Source organism: Antechinus flavipes, chromosome 4 (assembly GCF_016432865.1).
Source record: "Antechinus flavipes isolate AdamAnt ecotype Samford, QLD, Australia chromosome 4, AdamAnt_v2, whole genome shotgun sequence".
Classification (NCBI taxonomy): Eukaryota; Metazoa; Chordata; class Mammalia; order Dasyuromorphia; family Dasyuridae; genus Antechinus; species Antechinus flavipes.
Window position 1 is genome coordinate 434,698,768 of NC_067401.1, and position 19,194 is coordinate 434,717,961.

The 19,194-nt window shown below is 35.4% G+C and overlaps 1 protein-coding gene across 1 annotated transcript in view; it reads left to right on the forward strand.

Annotated features, from left to right (window-relative positions):
• SH2D1B (SH2 domain containing 1B) overlaps positions 1 to 18,948 on the forward strand; it is a 35,621-nt gene extending 16,673 nt beyond the window's left edge. Inside the window, exons 2-4 of the mRNA XM_051999150.1 lie at positions 9,606 to 9,669; positions 17,094 to 17,262; positions 17,791 to 18,948. Coding sequence (XP_051855110.1) covers positions 9,606 to 9,669; positions 17,094 to 17,262; positions 17,791 to 17,828 — 271 coding nt within the window. The 3' untranslated portion in view covers positions 17,829 to 18,948. The remainder of the gene's footprint in view (positions 1 to 9,605; positions 9,670 to 17,093; positions 17,263 to 17,790) is intronic.
• Positions 18,949 to 19,194: the final 246 nt, after the last annotated feature.

The following is a 19,194-nucleotide window of genomic DNA, read 5'->3' on the forward strand; positions in this document are numbered from 1 at the left end:
CTATCTCGAGCTTCCTTCTTTCTTCCTTCTATACTCTCTTCGTGGCCTTACTCAATTTCTGTGAATTTAATTATTCTATATATAGAATGTATAGAATAGAATATATAAATGATTTCTAGAGCTATATGAATACCCTAGACCTCTATCTAGAACTTTAGTCCCACATCAAAATTGGACATTTTGAATCCATAACCAGAGAAGGGACTGATTGTTTCTGAATACAGATTGAAGTATTCTCTCTGCCTCTGTCTATCCCTGTCTTATTTTTTTTAATTTTACTTATTTTTATTATTTTATTTTATTTTATTCACTTATTTTTATTTTACTTTATTTTTCTTGAGGGTTTGTTTTGGGGTTTTTTCTAGAATAGGAGATCTATATTTTCTTTCACAGCATGAAAATGTTTTGCACAACTTCATATGTGGTTTCTTAATGGTGGTTGGGGGTGGGGATAAGGGAGAGAATCTATAACTCAAAAGTTTTAAAAACAAATGTAAAAAATGTCAATTTAACTGAAGGAAATGTGAAATAAATTAATTTTAAAAAAAAGAATTGGACATTTCAGACTAGATGTCCTGTACATAACTCAAACTCAATATTTCTAAATCACAATCAATTGTCTTTTCCCTCAATGCTACCACTCTTTCAAATTTCCCCATTTCTGTGGGCCATCGTAACTTCTTACCCAGACTATTTCAACACCTCCTACTTAATCTACCCAAATCAAATCTCTCCTCTCTCCATCCCATCATTGATCAAGCTGCCAAAACAATTTTCCTAAGGTTCAAGTCTAACTATGTCATTCCCCTACTGACTCCTTGTTCCCCATAGGATCAATTTAGTATAAAGAGCTCTTTATAACCTGGTTCCTTTGTACCTTTAGAGCTTTCTTACATTTTAGTCTCCTCTGCACATTATATAATCTGGCAGTACTGGACTATTTACTATTCTCTGCACATGCAATATGTATATGTAGAACTATCAAAATGAAGACACAGGACTTGAAGATTGCATATAGAGATGTGATTTGAAATTGGATATGGTTTGCTCCATCTCTGAGGGAGGACTATCTTCTTCCTTTGTGAGGATAGAGAAAGGCCTTCACTGGAAGAGGTATAGGAAAAATCTAGGACTACAAGATAATGGGTGATGTTTCTTTATTCCAAGTAGTTATCAGACTAGAATTATATCTTGTTCTCAAATATTTCACCTGGATTCAGAATGAGAACTTCTTCCTCATTACTTTTAAAAGGGGAAGTTAGCCCCAAGTTACACAGCTTAATATCTTTTCATCAAAATCTAGTGACACAAAAGATCATCACAATTAATGATTAGAATCCCAGACAGAAAATATCTTTAGTCCTCAGTGTTATAAAAACAAGGGCCAGTGAGTCTGCGTAGGATCCATGGGCATCCTCAGATGCCTCAGATCTATTCCCCCATACTATATACATAAAAACAAGGATATTAAGGTCCAGAATGATTTCATTAATTGAGCAAGCTCATACACATAGTAAGTAGCAGAACTAAGATTCAAATGTAGGCCTATTAACTCCAAAATCAGAATCCTTTAAACTAGACTACAAATCCAACCCTTTTAGAATTTATATTTTAGACTTCATTTCTAAAATATATAGAGAATTGGCTCAAATTTATAAGAATTCAAGCTGTTCTCCAGTTGATAAATGGTCAAAGGATATGAACAGACAATTTTCAGATAAAGAAATTAAAACCATTCTAGTCATATGAAAAGGTGCTCTATATCACTGTTGATCAAAAAAAATGCAAATTAAGACAACCCTGAGATACTACTACACACCTCTCAGATTGGCTAAGATAACAGGAAAAAATAATGATGAATGTTGGAGGGGATGTGGGAAAACAGGGACACTAATACATTGTTGGTGGAGTTGTGAATACATCCAGCCATTCTGGAGAACAATTTGGAACTATGCCCAAAAAGTTATCAAACTGTGCATATACCCTTTGACCCAGCTATGTTTCTAGTGGGCTTATATCCCAAAGAGTTCTTAAAGCAGGGAAAGGGACCCACATATGCAAAAATATTTATGGCAGCCCTCTTTGTAGTGGCCAGAAACTGGAACTTGAGTGGATGGCCATTAATTGGAGAATGGCTGAATAAATTATGGTATATGAATGTTATTGTTCTGTAAGAAATGATCAGCAGAATGATTTTAGAGAGAACTGGAGAGACTTTCATGAACTGATGCTAAGTGAAATGAGCAGAATCAGGAGATCATTGTACATGGCAATGACAGTATTATATGAGGATCAATTATGATGGACGTGACTCTTTCCAACAATGAGATGATTGATGCCAGTTCCAATGATCTTGTGATGAAGAAAGCCATCTATACCCAGAGAGAGAACTGTGGGAACTGAATGTGAATCACAACATAACATTCTTTTTGTTGTTGTTTGTTTGCGTTTTGTTTTTTTATTCATTTTTTTTTCTTTTTGAGCTGATCTTTCTTGTGCAGAAAGAGAATTGTACAAATATATTTACATATATTTTATTTAACATGTAGGTTAACATGTATAACATATATTGGATTACTTGCCATCCAGGGGAGGGGGTAGGGTAAAGAGGGGGAAATTTGAAATACAAAGGCTATGCAAGGATCAATGTTGAAAAATTATCCATGCATATGTTTTAAAAATAAAAAAAGCTTTAATAATAATTTTTTAAAAATGATTTTAGGCCATTGACAGCTGCCAGAGGCAACAATGTAATGCAGAAAATAGAATGCCAGACTTGGAGAGAGGAATAGCTGAGTTCCAACTTGACCTTATGCACTTATTAATTGTATATTCCTGGGGAAGTCACTTAATCTCTGCCTGCCTTACTTTCCTCATCTGTAAAGTAGAGATCAATAGTCCCCACCTCCTAGGGTTGTTGTGAGGCTCAAATGAAATATTTGCAAAATGCTTAGTATAGTGTGTGTCTCATAGTGCTTAATAAATGATCATTTCCTTCTTTCCACAGGTTCTCACACATCTTTCTTAAAAAAAAAAAAAAAAATCCTCAGAAAGGGGAAGCTAGGTGGCACAATAGTTAGAGCACCAGCCTTGAAGTGGGGAGGATCTGAGTTCAAATCTGCCCTCAAGCACTTAACACTTCCCTGGGAAAGTCACTTAACTCCAATTGACTCAGGAAAGAAAAAAAAAACCCTCAGAAAAAGGCTTTCCTAAAATATACTTGATATGTAATAATATATAGATATATACTAAACTATATCCAACTTTTTATTATTTTTTTCTTTACAAACTGAAATGGATGGAGTCATTCTTTCCTTTTATTGCCCTTTTTTTTTTTCAGCTTCAGCAACCAAGTCTTTCTTTTTTGGAAAAAATAAGAATAAGATACAGAATAGCAGTTTGTCTCATCATATTCTCCCCCTTTTGAAAAATGAAGCAATTATTGAGACAAATCAATAATTTATCACTTTATCTGTTGAAAGAAAAAGAACTACAGAACCAAAGGCCCTCATCTCTATTCTATCAAATCTCCCTGCTAAAGTCATATGGAGTATCATTTAAACTTCTCTCTCTGCTCCTTTTAGTCACGTGGCCAAAGTAGATATTTCCACCATGTAGTTCATTCTTCTGTTGCTCTGACTGTGATCTCCCCATGTTTCCTTGATTCAATAATAGTAAAATAGGGGAGGAGAACTACTCTGGGAATCTGCATCCAAATTCCATTTCTGATTCACTAAGTCACAGTTTTCCCATTTATAAAATTCTAATTCTACGTTGACTAAATGTATCAGAAGAAAGAACATTCCATACAGCTTTCCAAAAATTGAAGGACTCAAATTTGTAGCCAAGAAAGTAGTAGTTTAAAAGTAGCATGTAAGCCACTGTGTGAATCTGGGGATTCTGAATAATTGAATGTGTGCAGAGAGAAATAAACAACATTGCACTTTATCAGTGGAAATGCAATTCTTGTCCTGGAGAATAAAATCTATTTAAATTGGCACCAAAACAAATTCTAATTCTAAATCAATGATCCTCTGTGCTCCCCAAACCTTAAACTCCTATTATTGCATGGAAATTGTAAAATAAATATTTATTGACTGACTGTCAGCTGCTGGGGATTCAAAGACAAAAATAGTCATTCTGGCCCACAAGGAGTGCCATTCTTTCTTTAGTTCTGAATTTCCTTATCTGAACATATCTTTTAAACACAAATAATACTCTAGTACCTTCCTGCTTTATGCTGACCTTTAAAAGAAGATACAACCTTCAGAACCATACTCCAGTCATAATTTCCAACCCATCAACTATTATGAAGTTCATCACCGAAGACATACACATTTCCTTGTTTTTACTCATGTTCTGTCTATTTGTGTATTGGACCATGAGTTTTATTTTTGTCTATTTGCATATTAACTCTTGTGACTTCCTCATCTTTCTGTTGCGCATGTGGTAAATACCTTTGGTTGTTTTCCTTTTCCTTCAATGTATAGTTTTAAATTGTCTTGAAAAAGTTCAAATTTCATATAAATGCATCTTTTTTTTTTTTACAAACTTGCATTTTTAGTTAAGACATCTATTATAAACCATGGTTCTGAAATACAAATCCTATTTTGAGACAATATCTTCTTAACCAGCTATTTCCTACCTAAATTCACAGTTTTCTTGAGAAATCCCAATTGTCAGTTGGCAGCAGTGATGAAAATACCATTTATTTCCCTCTTCTGTATCAGTTTCCAGTTCAACATTTTGTAATTTCAAGTGTTGAAAGAAGGATATATATATATATATATCTTATCTCCTTGATAAAACATGGGCTCCCTGATAGCAAAGGTATAGTTTAAAATTCAGATCTAACAACCACTTAAGCCTCTTCCACATTCACAGATAATGCAGATACAAAAATGATTTCAGACAGAATACCTGGTCTCAAGGAGCCAATCACTCTGTTCATCAGCAGATAACCAAGAAGAGAGCAAGCGAGTGATGAACAGGAATAGCACAGTCATGAATTTCTGCTAAATTACTAGTTGAGATGACAATGACACAGGGAAATCTGAGTTTTAAGAATTTATGGAATGGCTCTAGCACCAATCTCATTAACAGAGAGTCCTACCTGGTGTAGTGTCAAGAGCACTGGTCCTGGCATTTGGAGTTGTGAAGCCCTGCTCTTGCATTCATTAATATGACTGTGGGCAATCCATTTTACTTCTCTAAACCTATTTCCTTAGTTGTAAAAATGATGACGGGAAGCAATAAAACATATCACTTACCCTATGAGATTGTAATTAGCAAAACATTTTGTAAATTTTAGAACACAATCAAATGTTCCCTTCTAATTGCTTTCTTTATGCTCCTGTTTCTAGCATTCCCTTGTCTTTGCACAAGCTCATTCCAAGAATGTTCTACTGTTCCCTTCTACCTCTTGAAACTTATATCTTTCTTCAGTGATCAGCTCAAATATCAAATTCTACAAGAAGTCTTTTCTGATTCTCCTAATCAGTGATCTGCCCATATTTACTTTGTGTACATGAGATGGATATGATCTTTTGAGATTCCAGCAAAGCTTAGAATTGGAAAGGGCAAAAACAGAGATATTGACATGAAAGGGAAAGCCCTTTTAGGTAGAAAAGACAAAAATCGTAGTTCCAAAGTATTTCCATAGGTTTAATACATGAATAGCTCAATTATGAAAGAAAAAATTGAAAAGGCGATGATCTTACCCCACGGCATAGAGGATTTCACCTCTTTTGTCCCCAACTATTCATTTAAATAATATCTCAACAGATATATGGAAAGTGTAACTGGATGATCACCACAAGTAATACAGGAATTGTACAAAAGGGAAGACTTGTCCAATGCAATCTGTTAAGAGGAAAAAATGCATTTTCTCTCTTCGGCTTTATAGCAAACTTTTAATCCAGGACTGTGCCTTACTATTCTATTAAAATTGTATTCAATCCACCAATAAATATTTGTGATTAAAAGGATTTTTTTAAAAAAGTAACTGTATAATTCCTCTTTGAAGCAACCCATTCTATAACAGAAAAATAAAAAAAACACCCAAAACATTTTTACCGAAGAGTTTAGACTTTTCTCACCTCTTGACTTCTGGTGACAAAACTCAGGGCCAAGGTTGAGGAAGTCAAAGAGGTTTCTGCCTATGCTATCTTGAGGATCTTTTCCCTTTTTGCACTGTAACACTGCATAAAAATAGTGCTGTACCACTTGACTAAGCTAGAGGCTGAAGCTTTCCTTTAAAGAATGGATCCCCATGTCTAGTAGACAAAGAAATAGCATGCCCGGGGAAGAAACCAGTGGCTCAGCAATCTGCCCTGCCAGGCAGTCATAGTATAGCAACTTATCCTGCTTAGTCCAGTAATCCAAAGGCAGAGTACCAACCTAGTCCTAGGACAAGCCAGCCCCAGGGAGAAACCATTTCAGTACGTGGAACAACTCATCCATCATTGATACAAACATCCTGATTCACAATGAGCTTCATAAAAATTATCTAAGGAAAGAAAGGATATTGAGGGCCTATTATTCAAATTGTAAGTCCACATGACTAGCTGTGTTTCATATACGTGTACCTCATTACCAATGTAGTTTTAAATTTCTGCCTACCTCTTCCCCCCAACTCCCACACTCTGTGTGTATTCACAGGAAAGTGCAGTGATGATGGTGATGATTATTGACGTCATCATCTCCTTCTCTTCCTCCTTTTCTTCCTCCCCCTTCTTCCTCCTCCCTTTCCTCCCCCTTCTTCCTCCATCTCCTCTTTCCTCCTCTTCTTATTTTCTTCCTCTTCTTCTTCCTCCTTCTTCTAGGACTGAGCCCAAATGTGGTGCTGTATATATTTTGCACTTGCCCGTCTCTTTATATATTGTTTCTCTTCCACACACAGTGGAATATACATTCTTTGAAGGTGGAGACTTCCATTTTGGGCTTTATAATCCCAGGATGACCATATAGTGCCTGGAAAATAAGAGGTACTTAATAAATTAAATTAAATTAACTGAATGTGAACTGAGTAATCATAGCCCTAGAAAGCATTGAATATAAAATGGGATTTACTTCTGATGCTTCTTCATCCCATTTTGTGTGCTCCTTCTCTCTTTTCCCACTAGTTAGTTAATATATTTCAATCCAATCCAATCCTACTAGCATTTATTTTATCCTTCACCTGCCCCAGATTCCATGGCCCATGCTGTCTGATCCCTGACATTCAAACACCAAGGTATGTCCATAGATTGCTTTCTTGGTCTCCTTTCCACTTTTCTCAATCAAAATTTACTTGTAGGGGGCAAAATTGTCTAGCAGAAATAGCAATGGATTTTGAATCAGAAGAATCAGGTTTACCTCAGTTTTGTCAGCTCATAGGTACCTGAATTTCTTAAACTGTGACACCCAGAATTGAGCACCACACTCCAGATGCAAACTAATCAGTGAAAAGAATGGTGGAATGATCAATTTCCCTTTTGGGGGGAAGATATGTCTTTCTTAGTGCAGCCCAAGCTCATATTAATTTCTTTGCCTGTCACATTACACCTATTTTGATTCATATTTAGCTAAAAGTCCCAAATCTTTTTTTAGGACAATCACTCTCCATCCATGCCTCTTCATCTTATGCTTATGAAGGTTTTTTGTTTGTTTATTTGTTTGTTTAATTCAAGTACAAAACTCCACATTTATCTCTATTGTTTTTCAATCCTTAGATTTAGCCCAGATTTCCAGCCTGTAAAGATTTTTTTGTGTAATATTCTCTCTAAAGTCTCTGTAGGCAGCCTTCCTTTCAGTTCAGTAATCACCTTGAGAGTACAAGCAGGGGTTAAAGTCCAAATCCTTTATTGTCTCTTTCCAAGCCTTGTATCCTTTCCTGCGGCCTAGTTAGCTTTCTTATACTCCAGATCCTTTATTATCTCCTTCCTGGGGCTGGGCAGCTTTCTGGAAAACCTTTCCAGTCTGGCCTTGGTTCTGAGATTTCCTGCCTGCTTTCTCTGGCTTCTGAATCTCCCCACCTGAATCCTGGCTGAGGCTCCTAGTTTATATGCCCCACACTGAGTATACATCAATCATTATATCACTAGGAAACCATTATTTGTTGTAGGATTAAATCAATACTAAACTAGATTTAACCATTGTTTCCTCAATTCCACTTAGTACCTTGTTTCAAGTTCTGGCTCATAACATCCCCTTATAGGATTAAATCAATCATACTGAAGCATGCTAAATTAGATAACTATTGTCTCTATCAATTCCACTGTCTTAGTACCTTGTAAGAATCCTTTGTTCAAGTTCAGAGTTCTGGCCCATAACACTTTTAGATCCAGATTTTTGTCATCCAGTGTGCTAACTATCCCTCTGAGCTGCAAGCTCTTTAAAAGCAGGGACTATCTTTTATTTTTCCTTGTATCCCCAGTGCTTAGCATAGTGCCTGGCATATAGTAGGTGCTTAATACATGTTTATTTACGGAGTGGCTGATAGAGATAGGGCTAAACTTATGATTTAATTGATCCAAGAAACTAACAAATAAGAAAATTGCACCTACCAATTTATGGAAATTTGCCTATAGCACTAAAAAGTTCAGTAATTTATACAGGATTACACAGCCAGTGTGTGTCAGAGGTAGAACTTAAACCCAAGTCTTCCTGGATTTCTGGTCATGTTTCTGTCTACTCCAGTATACATTCTCTCAAGTCATTTCCAAAAATGGTGACAATGCAGTGCTCAGCATAGATCCGTGGGGTCTTTCACTGGAAACCTTCTACCACATTAACAGCTATCTCAGCATATGGAACAACGCATCCATCTTTGAATTTAACTCTCTAACTCTTCCGAATTCACTTAAATGTATTCTCATCTAATCCATTCCAAAACATCTTCTCTTAAAAAAAGTTACAAAAACTTTTTATGAAAAGCATCGTCAAAAGTTTAACAAGTCTGTAAAAAAGAAAGGAAGTAAAGAAATGAAGAAATGGAGCAAAGAAATAAAGAAAAAGAGAGAAGGAAAGAAACAGAGAAAGAAAAAAGAGAAAGAGAAAAAGAGGGAAAAAGGAGAAAAGGAAGGAAGGAAGGAAGGAAGGAAGGAAGGAAGGAAGGAAGGAAGGAAGGAAGGAAAAGAAAGGAAGGAAGGAAGGAAAAGAAAGGAAGGAAGAAAGGAAAAGAAGGAAGGAAGGAAGGAAGGAAAAGAAAGAAAGAAAGAAAGAAAGAAAGAAAGAAAGAAAGAAAGAAAGAAAGAAAGAAAGAAAGAAAGAAAGAAAGAAAGAAAGAAAGAAGAAAATGAGATTAATCTGGAATGAATCTGTTTTGATAAAGTCATGCTGGCTCGTTGTGGTCACCTTTTCTTTTTCTAGCTGTTTTCCAGTATCTCTTTGGTGATTCATCCTAGCTTTTTGCCATAATTCAAAGAATTCTAAGTCAAAATTCAAGCTCACTGACCAAAGAAATGTGTTCCTTACTCTTGAAAGTAAGAGAAAGGCTCAAAACTGGAATGTCAGCTTTCTAGAAGCTAAAATAGCAAAAGTCTTGCCAGGAATGCATCATAACGTTGGAGGGCATGTGGACTGGATTCTAGTATAGTGTAATTCACTCAGTTATTTTTCCACAGGTTTCAAAATAAGATCTACACATACCGAATCAAAAAAGAAAAACATGGATACTTTTCAATAGAGGTAAGAAAAACCTGTTCATATCATAATGCAAAAACAAGAATAGAAATATTTGTGTTGTGTCCATCATCTGAGTGTGCATTCTTCTGTGTGGCCATTTTGGGATGAAGCTCCAATTCTAATTCAGTGTATCAGCCCGGTTCCCAGGGACCCACCCTATCACACCTTAGTTTTCTTTTCCTACTGGAGTTTTTGAACAATAAGAGGTTTTGAGTTTCTAAGAATCAGAGGCACTAAAGGACCACATTTTCTTGCTCTGTCATTTCAGGACCTTAGGAGCTGAAGTTGTCAGTTAACTGATCATCCTTTATGCTATGAAGGGCAAAATTAATCATCTTCCCTGCTGTATCTTTTCATATTGTCACTCATCCCCAAATCCATTATTTCTTATGCTGCTTCCATTCCACTGAATGCTCTGGAACCTTTGGTCTATTATTAAGAAGCTAGCCCTTTGCCTTAAATTTATTCACTTCTCATTCTATCTAAGAGAGACACAGCTCTCTCCAAAAAACCAGACATCACTAGTCACACTCTCAGGTACTCGTTTTTCACACCATGAAGAACAAGGAGAAAGAGTAGAAGAAAGATGAAGAGAAAGAGGAGGAGGAGGAGATTTATTCCTTGATACTCACTCTTATTTGCAAGCTGTCCCTTTCCCATTATTCTTCAGAAATTTCTCTTTTATTCATTTTTATCACATGGCCCACCTGTTTGTCCCAACAATCTACTATATTTCTCTTTCTTTCTTAAGCAGCTGACTTTTTTGTTTCCAGCTTTCTTCTTCATTCCACTCCTCCCCCGGTATTTGGATACTCCAATATATGCAGATATCATCATGAATACCTTGGTATCTTATTTTATAAAGCTTCTAAACTTTCATAACTTCCAGCTGAATTTTATGTCCATCACACTCAGGTTTAGAACTATCTTTATCATTCACTATTATATAGCCAAAATCTAATAATCGGAACTTCTTTCCTCTAACTCCAACTTCCTATCTTCTGATATCATACTCTGTTTCAATCGTTCTACATGTACTCATTTTAATTTTCCAGTTTTTTTTTCTGTGATTATTTATTTAATTACTGGTGCCCTTCTTGGTTGCCATCTGATTTGTCTACTTTTGTTATACAGGGTGTTTACAAAATAAATAGTCTTTTCAGGTCTGGTTTTCTTTGTATGAATGCTTTGAACGCTTTTTTAAAAACTGAATTTTCATCATTTTACATTAGTGCTTAGACTTAAATTTTCAGGGTATGTAACCTTGGACTGCGTCTTGAACTCCTTTGCTCTCTGGAACACATTATTCACTTCCCTCTTGTGGTTCTTAATGGGTACAAAATAGTTTTGTACTACTCAAATTTCCTTTCTTTTATACTTGAAAGTCTTCTAGTCCATTGCAGAATTTGTGTCTCATTGGAATGAAGTTTAATTATTCTGTGTTTGGGAGTTTGCAACATAAAGTTTTATTGTTGTTGTTGTTTTTCTGGAAGCAACTTGAGGTTATTTTGATTGATACTTGGTTTTCAAAAATTCTGGGAAGTTTTCTTGTGTTGTTTCTTGCATTGTGGGTATTTGGGTTTTTTGACTGGTGTCCTTTTAGAAGTTATATAATCCTTAAATTGCCTGTATATCTTGTCTTCAAGATCAGTGTGTTTTGCTTATATATACATCCTGTTTTCTTTTAATGTTATTATTTTTTGTTTTTATTCTTCCAAATTTTTTTACTTCTTTGTATTTTCATTCACAATCATTCTCTCTTTAGTTTCTTTAGTGAGATGTGTCACTGGAGATGCACGGTTTTGTATTTTGTCAATTATTTCTTCTGTGTCTATCTCAAATTTTGCTGTCAAGATTTTTATTTTTGTCTTAAAATCATTCAGGAACATTCTGATGTGCTTTCATGCTCTCTTGGGAATTCATGAAGTGTTTTGTCTCAATAGATGCTGATTCTTTTTCCTTTGCCCTGCAATATTTTTTTGTAGATGTACGGACCTTTTTGTTGATTTGGAAGTCATTGTTTTTTCTATTGTGAATACTTTCTCTCTAAGTTTATTTGCTTTATGCTCAAAGTCTTTAACTTTTCTTTTCAGGTCTGGTTTTCTTTGTATGAATGCTTTGAACGCTTTTTTAAAAACTGAATTTTCATCATTTTACATTAGTGCTTAGACTTAAATTTTCAGGGTATGTAACCTTGGACTGCGTCTTGAACTCCTTTGCTCTCTGGAACACATTATTCACTTCCCTCTTGTGGTTCTTAATGGGTACAAAATAGTTTTGTACTACTCAAATTTCCTTTCTTTTATACTTGAAAGTCTTCTCCTAGTCCATTGCAGAATTTGTGTCTCATTGGAATGAAGTTTAATTATTCTGTGTTTGGGAGTTTGCAACATAAAGTTTTATTGTTGTTGTTGTTTTTCTGGAAGCAACTTGAGGTTATTTTGATTGATACTTGGTTTTCAAAAATTCTGGGAAGTTTTCTTGTGTTGTTTCTTGCATTGTGGGTATTTGGGTTTTTTGACTGGTGTCCTTTTAGAAGTTATATAATCCTTAAATTGCCTGTATATCTTGTCTTCAAGATCAGTGTGTTTTGCTTATATATACATCCTGTTTTCTTTTAATGTTATTATTTTTTGCTTTTATTCTTCCAAATTTTTTTACTTCTTTGTATTTTTATTCACAATCATTCTCTCTTTAGTTTCTTTAGTGAGATGTGTCACTGGAGATGCACGGTTTTGTATTTTGTCAATTATTTCTTCTGTGTCTATCTCAAATTTTGCTGTCAAGATTTTTATTTTTTATTTTCTTAAATTTCTTTTTTATTTTTATTTTCTTAAAATCATTCAGGAACATTCTGATGTGCTTTCATGCTCTCTTGGGAATTCATGAAGTGTTTTGTCTCAATAGATGCTGATTCTTTTTCCTTTGCCCTGCAATATTTTTTTGTAGATGTACGGACCTTTTTGTTGATTTGGAAGTCATTGTTTTTTCTATTGTGAATACTTTCTCTCTAAGTTTATTTGCTTTATGCTCAAAGTCTTTAACTTTTCTTCTTCTTTGAGATCCCTGGTAAATTTAATTGTTGACTTTCTGATCCCTACTTTTTTGATGGCAATTTCCTCAGCGGTTGAACCTCGAAGATATTCTCCAAACTAAGTAGTTCACATTTTAACAACTTTAGTCTCTGCCCCAAGTGACTTCTTTTTTCTTTCTTCTTCTCCTCCTCCTCTTTCTTCTCCTCCTTCTTCTTTTCTTTTTGCTTTTTTTGCTGAGGCAATTGTGATTAAGTGACTTTCCCAGGGTCACACAGGAACTGTTAAATGTCTGAGGCCAGATTTGAACTCAGGTCCTGCTGACTTCAGGGCTGCCAAGGGACTTCTTTGGAGACATAACTGGTCAGAGATGGATGTATAAATCATGTACATGTTGACATCCAACCCACGTTCTGTTCATCAATTCTCTAAGTGTTCTTGCAGCAGCTCAGTGTGGCTATATTGCTGTCCCAGCTAGAGCAAGCTTTGGGCTTTTGACTCTCCACAGGGAAAGGAAGGGAGGATAGAGTTGAGTTCTATTTCAGGCCCATAAATCGACTTTCACAGTCTTGTCAGAATGTGGTGATTGATAGGGAAGAGGTGTTGTTAAGGATTAGGATTTAGCTTCCTGGTAGTTTATTGTTAACCTTGTTAAGTTTCTTGGTTATCTTAGATGGGTGATAGCGGAAATGACTTTATCTCTTGTATATATTTCCTTTTTTGGAGAGGTTTGAGAGTTTGTTGGTAATATGCTCTAAAGCGGATTTTTTTTCTTCTCCCTATGAATTCTTTCTTTCTATCTCTCACGATTTTCTCAGTCCATCACTCCTGCTGTGACTTTATTTTCCTCCTTCTGAACTCTTGCCCTGTGGTTCACTAATTCAACAAGCACACTATCAGTTTCTTTCATATTCTTTTCTTCCTTTGTCTTATTTTTGGTCAGGCCTTGTAAAACTCTATCCCTGGGATACCCCCAGTATTTACTTTCTCTGATCCTCTTCATGTGCTCCGTGAATGATAGTAGTAATAAACAGCGTAGAGGCAAATAGCATAGAGTGTTCAATAGGGAGTCAGGAAGACTTCAAGATTAAGTCCTGCCTTTGAAACTTACTAGGTATAAACTTACCGGGATACCTTCATCTTCAAATAGGGATAATAATAGCACCCACCTCCCAGGACTGTGTGGATCAAATGAAATAATATATGTTAAATGTTTTGTAAACTTTAAAATGATGTAAAAATGTAATTTACTATTACTGTAATTGTTCTCAGCAGAAGACTTAATTGAAAAAATAGTCCATCTGTTTCAATCTCCTTCTTCCTCACTTCACATGTGAAAATCCTTCTTTATCATCCCCATTCTTCCCTCTTTTTCTCCTATTTCTTACCCCTGTGACTATCTTTTTCGGTTTGCTTGGTTATATCATCATTCATATCCTGCCCAGTAACTGATTAAGGCTTTATCACGGACCTTCTTCTCTTCTTTCTCTATACCCTCTTTCTTGGTGATTTCATTAGCTCCTGTGACTTGAATGATCATCTCTGTGCAGGTTATCTTCCAGGTCTAAAGCTCCCATATTTAATCTGCCATTTAAACTCCTGTCCCATATCATTAACTATTTGTTGGATAGCTCTACCTAAATGTCTGAGAGATATCTCAAACACTACAACTCCAAAATGAAACTTATTTCCCTTCTGTCCTTCCCCTCACTCCCAATCTGTCCCTTTTATAAACTTTCCTTTCACTGTTGAAGAAATAACCCACACATTTCAGTCACCCATGCTGGCAATTTTGAAAACATCATAACTTTTTCCTTTCTTCTATTGCCATATCCAATCGATTCCCATGACTGTTCAGTCCAACCTCCCTAATATCTATCTGTCACCTTGTCTTCACTCACACAACCAGTGCTATAATTCAGATGCTTCGCATCTCTTAACTGAATTATCATAATAGACTTTCTTCTTCCATTTTTAACTTTCTCCAGTCCATCATTCAAATAGATACCAAAACCATTTTTCTAAATAACAGATCTCAGTATGTATTTCCTTGCTCAAGAATATTCACTGATTTCCCATTGCCTATAGGGAAAAAATGCAAACCCTTTAGCTTGACATATAAAGTCCTCCATAATTGGGCTGCAATTTACTTTTATATTACTTCATTCACGTTCTCTGTGATACAGCCAAATCAGTCTACTTCCTATCCCCCAAATGGGTTATCCCATCATCAATCTTTCTACAGGCTGTCTCTTCCTCAAGTCTAGAATGCACTCCCTTTCCCTTCTGTTCTTAGATTGCTTTTTATTTTGGTTCAATGCTCAGTCCGAGAGCTGGAGGAAACTTTTTCTGATTCGAAAGTTTCTTACTACTCTCTTCTACCTCAGATGATCTTATAAATTCTTATCTGAATACATGTTGTATCACCCAGTAGAATGGATCCTTGAAGGCAGTTATGTGTTTTTGTCTCTATAAACCCATCTTCTAGTATTGTGCTTCACATGTAGTATTCATTTAAAATCGTTTTGTTGTTGTTGAATCAAGAATTCCCGCAACTCTGAGATACCACTACACACCTGTCAGATAGGCTAGAATGACAGGGAAAGATAAGGCAGAATGTTGGAGGGGATGTGGGAAAACAGGGACACTGATACATTGTTGGTGGAAATGTGAACACATCCAGACATTCTGGAGAGCAATTTGGAACTATGCTCAAAAAGTTATCAAACTGTGCATACCCTTTGATCCAGCAGTGTTTCTACTGAGTTTATACCCCAAAGAGATACTAAAGAAGGGAAAGGGGCCTGTATGTGCTAAAATGTTTGTGGCAGCCCTGTTTGTAGTGGCTAGAAGCTGGAAAATGAAAGGATGCCCATCAATTGGAGAATGGTTGAGTAAATTGTGGTATATGAACGTTATGGAATATAATTGTTCTGTAAGAAATGACCAGCAGGATGAATACAGAGAGGACTGGTGAGACTTACGTGAACTGATGCTGAGTGAAATGAGCAGAACCAGGAGATCATTATATACCTCAACAATGATACTGTTTGAGGATATATTATGATGGAAGTGGATTTCTTCAATAAAGAGAGCTAATTCAGTTTCAATTGATCAAGGATGGACAGAAGCAGCTACACCCAGAGAAAGAACACTGGGAAGTGAATATAAACTGCTTGCATTTTTGTTTTTCTTCCCGGGTTATTTATACCTTCTGAATCCAATTCTCCGTGTGCAACAAGAAAACTGTTTAGTTCTGCACACATGTATTGTATTTAGGATATACTGTAACCTATTTAACATGTAAAGGACTGCTTGCCATCTGGGGGAGCGGGTGGAGGGAAGGAGGGGGAAAATCGGAACAGAAGTGAGTGCAAGGGATAATGCTGTAAAAAATTACCCTGGCATGGGTTCTGTCAATAAAAAGTTATTAAAAAAAAAAAGAATTCCCAAGATCTTTAAATTATAGGTGAAAAGGTTTAGACTTTATTCAATAGGCAAAATAATAATAACCAACATGTATATAGATCTTTAAGCCTTATAAAAATTGTGCAAATATCTCATTTGATTCAAAATAATCTTAGAAGGTAGGTGCTATTAATATTCCCATTTTACAGGTGAAGAAACTGAGTCATACAGAAGTTAAGTGACTCTCTTAGTGCCACACAACCAGTAAGCGCCTGAAGTAAGATTTGAACTCAGGAATGATTGTAATCACAATTTATTCTCTTATTTCTGAATGTGGCTCTGACTTCACTGCTCTAATAGGGACAATTGAAGAGTTTTGAGGAGTAATATGCTTCTTTTCTCTCTTCACTGCAGAACAATAAATAAATATTGTTAATCATATGTTTTGATATATAGATACATAATGATATAATTATTATATATTTATTTACATAATATGTTATTGTATATATTTATATATAAATTACTTATATGATGATATGATACATTTTATCATATAATATTTATTTAAATTATTTATTATCTATTTTATTTTATATAAAATATTATAACCAATAAATTAATAGCCTAATGTTAGACAATGACTTTTCTATACAATTCAACAGAAAATCATGAAACACCTACTATGTACAGAGGCATTATGGGACATACAAAATTTGGATGAAATACTATTAGCTATTGCCTTCATTGGCATATGATCCAGAAAATCTTTATTGAATAATTTGTTGTTGATAATTGTTCACAATTTATCTCCCTTGTGACCAAGTTAGGTCACAATGGACAGTCTTAAAATGGACAGTTATTACTATGGGCAGAAGTTTACTTTCAAGCCAGAAGTGCTGACTCTTTGCTCTTCAATCTGCTTCTCTTTAGAGAAATGCCATATAGCAACGGCACAGCCATAACTGCTGTTTTCTATCCTTACAGTCAGAAAAAAGAGGTAAAAAGGAATTATTTCCAAACCTAAAAGAACTAATCTCCAAATATGAAAAACCTGATCAAGGATTAGTGATTCACCTTCGTTTTCCAGTAGTGAAAAATAACGTGTACCAGAGCTGGAAAGATCCACCAGATGTTTCAGAGATGGATGATTATGGTAAGAACCCTCATGTTAAAATTAAAACACACACACACACACACATACACACACTGAAGAGTGACACTAACCTGAGCATTAGTTGATTTGCTCCAGACTTCTGGCATGAAAGCTTTGTGGCTTCTGGTAAATTGTAGAAACTCTCCAATTCTCAGTCTCAAGTTCTCATGAAGAAAAACAAATGTGCTGGGTATTGTGCTGTGCTTTATAAATATTACTTCATTTGATCCTCACAACAACTCTGGGAAGTGTGTGCTATTATAATCACTATTTTACAGTTGAGGAACTGAGGCATACAGAATTGTGACTTGCCCAGGGGATCACAATTAGTAAGGGTATAAGGCTAAATTTGAATTCAACCCTTCCTGACTCCAGAACCATTACTTTTTCCATTGTTTCACCTCATTGCTTCTGAAAGGTTATATACCCCAGGTTGCCAGAATTGGGAAGGAAAAAAATGCATACTTTTGTTTGGGGGTCTTGGAATGACTGTAAACTTTCACAATGTATTCCCTTTTTTCTTTTCAGTGAATATGGACAATGATTATGTGAAAGTCCTGCCTTGAACTCTAACCAAGTGGGCACGAAGAGGCAACCGACAATGATTTCTCAGACTATTAGGATAAAGCCTTTCAAACATCTGTGATTCTCAGCATTTCCTGAGGTTTTAATCATCACAAATGCTAGTGCTGAATTCAAGCTTTCCTGCCAGAAAAAGTCAGAGAACTGCGTAGCTCATATCTGGTTGCTTTGACGTTATATTCCGTTATCTCCAATAAAGAAATGTCTGTATGAGTAGAAATAAAAAATGTAGCCCACAGACACTGTACCACTCTGCCCTGATAACATCTTCTAAGGATCCTTACAAAGTTCAAGCAGGTAGCCATAGTTCAACCTGATAGTTTAAAACATAATTATGACCAAAATAAAATGAAGATAGACCAAAATGTGTAATAATAAACAAAAATGCAACCGAGAAAGTCCCCACAAAATAATATCAGGTCCTTGAAACCTCAGAACTGGTTCTGGAGTCCCAGATTCAGTGTCCTTATTTTGAAGTAATCTGCTATGTAAATTATTCCTTCCTTCTCTAATCTAGTTCAACTTTCTCTATTGCCAGAGAGATATTAATCCCAAAGCAGTCAATTGAGCTATAAAGGCAGTGTAAATAATTTGAACACAAAAAAGAACTGATAATAGAATCATTATCTGCCTCCTATGTATAATTAAGAAATTCCCCTTAAATCTCTTGTAGGATCCTGGGGAATTCTCATATAATCCATTCTTAGTCCAATGCAAAAAAAGTGATCCTGAACTCAGTTTCCGAAATTTAGGAGAGGGTTGGTCTACCTCTAGGACTACAATGAATCTCTCAGTGTAGGCTAGAGAATTGCTGAAACTGAAGGTCAGTCTAGAGTTTGTGAAATCTCTTGCCTTGACCTTGACTCTCTTACTAGGTTAAATTTAATAAATATTTTTAACAAGTAGTTGAATTTCATATACAATCCTTTTTTCAGTTTTTTGTATATTGGTATAATCATTTTTGTTTATGTGTAAATTCACAATATTATTTTTTCTCTAACTCTATAAAATAATTCTTTGGTAATTTGGTATGGTACTGAATAAATAGATTAATGTAGTTGAATTGTCATTTTTATTATGTTAGTTAGCTCGACCTACTCATGAATTATTTTTCCAATTATTTAGATCTATTAAGTTTATAATAAAAAAAAGTTTTTTAAATGAAGTTCTAGAGGCTCTTCTTGGTCAATTCTTGTTTCTGTTCACTCCAATGAAATGCCATTTTGGGGCAGGATTCCCCCTGCACATACTGGGCATTTCTTACATAGGACTTTTAACACTACTTCCTTCACATTGTTCTTCCTGCTTCCCTTCTCTTTGGACTCACATATCCCTTCCATCCATTTCTGT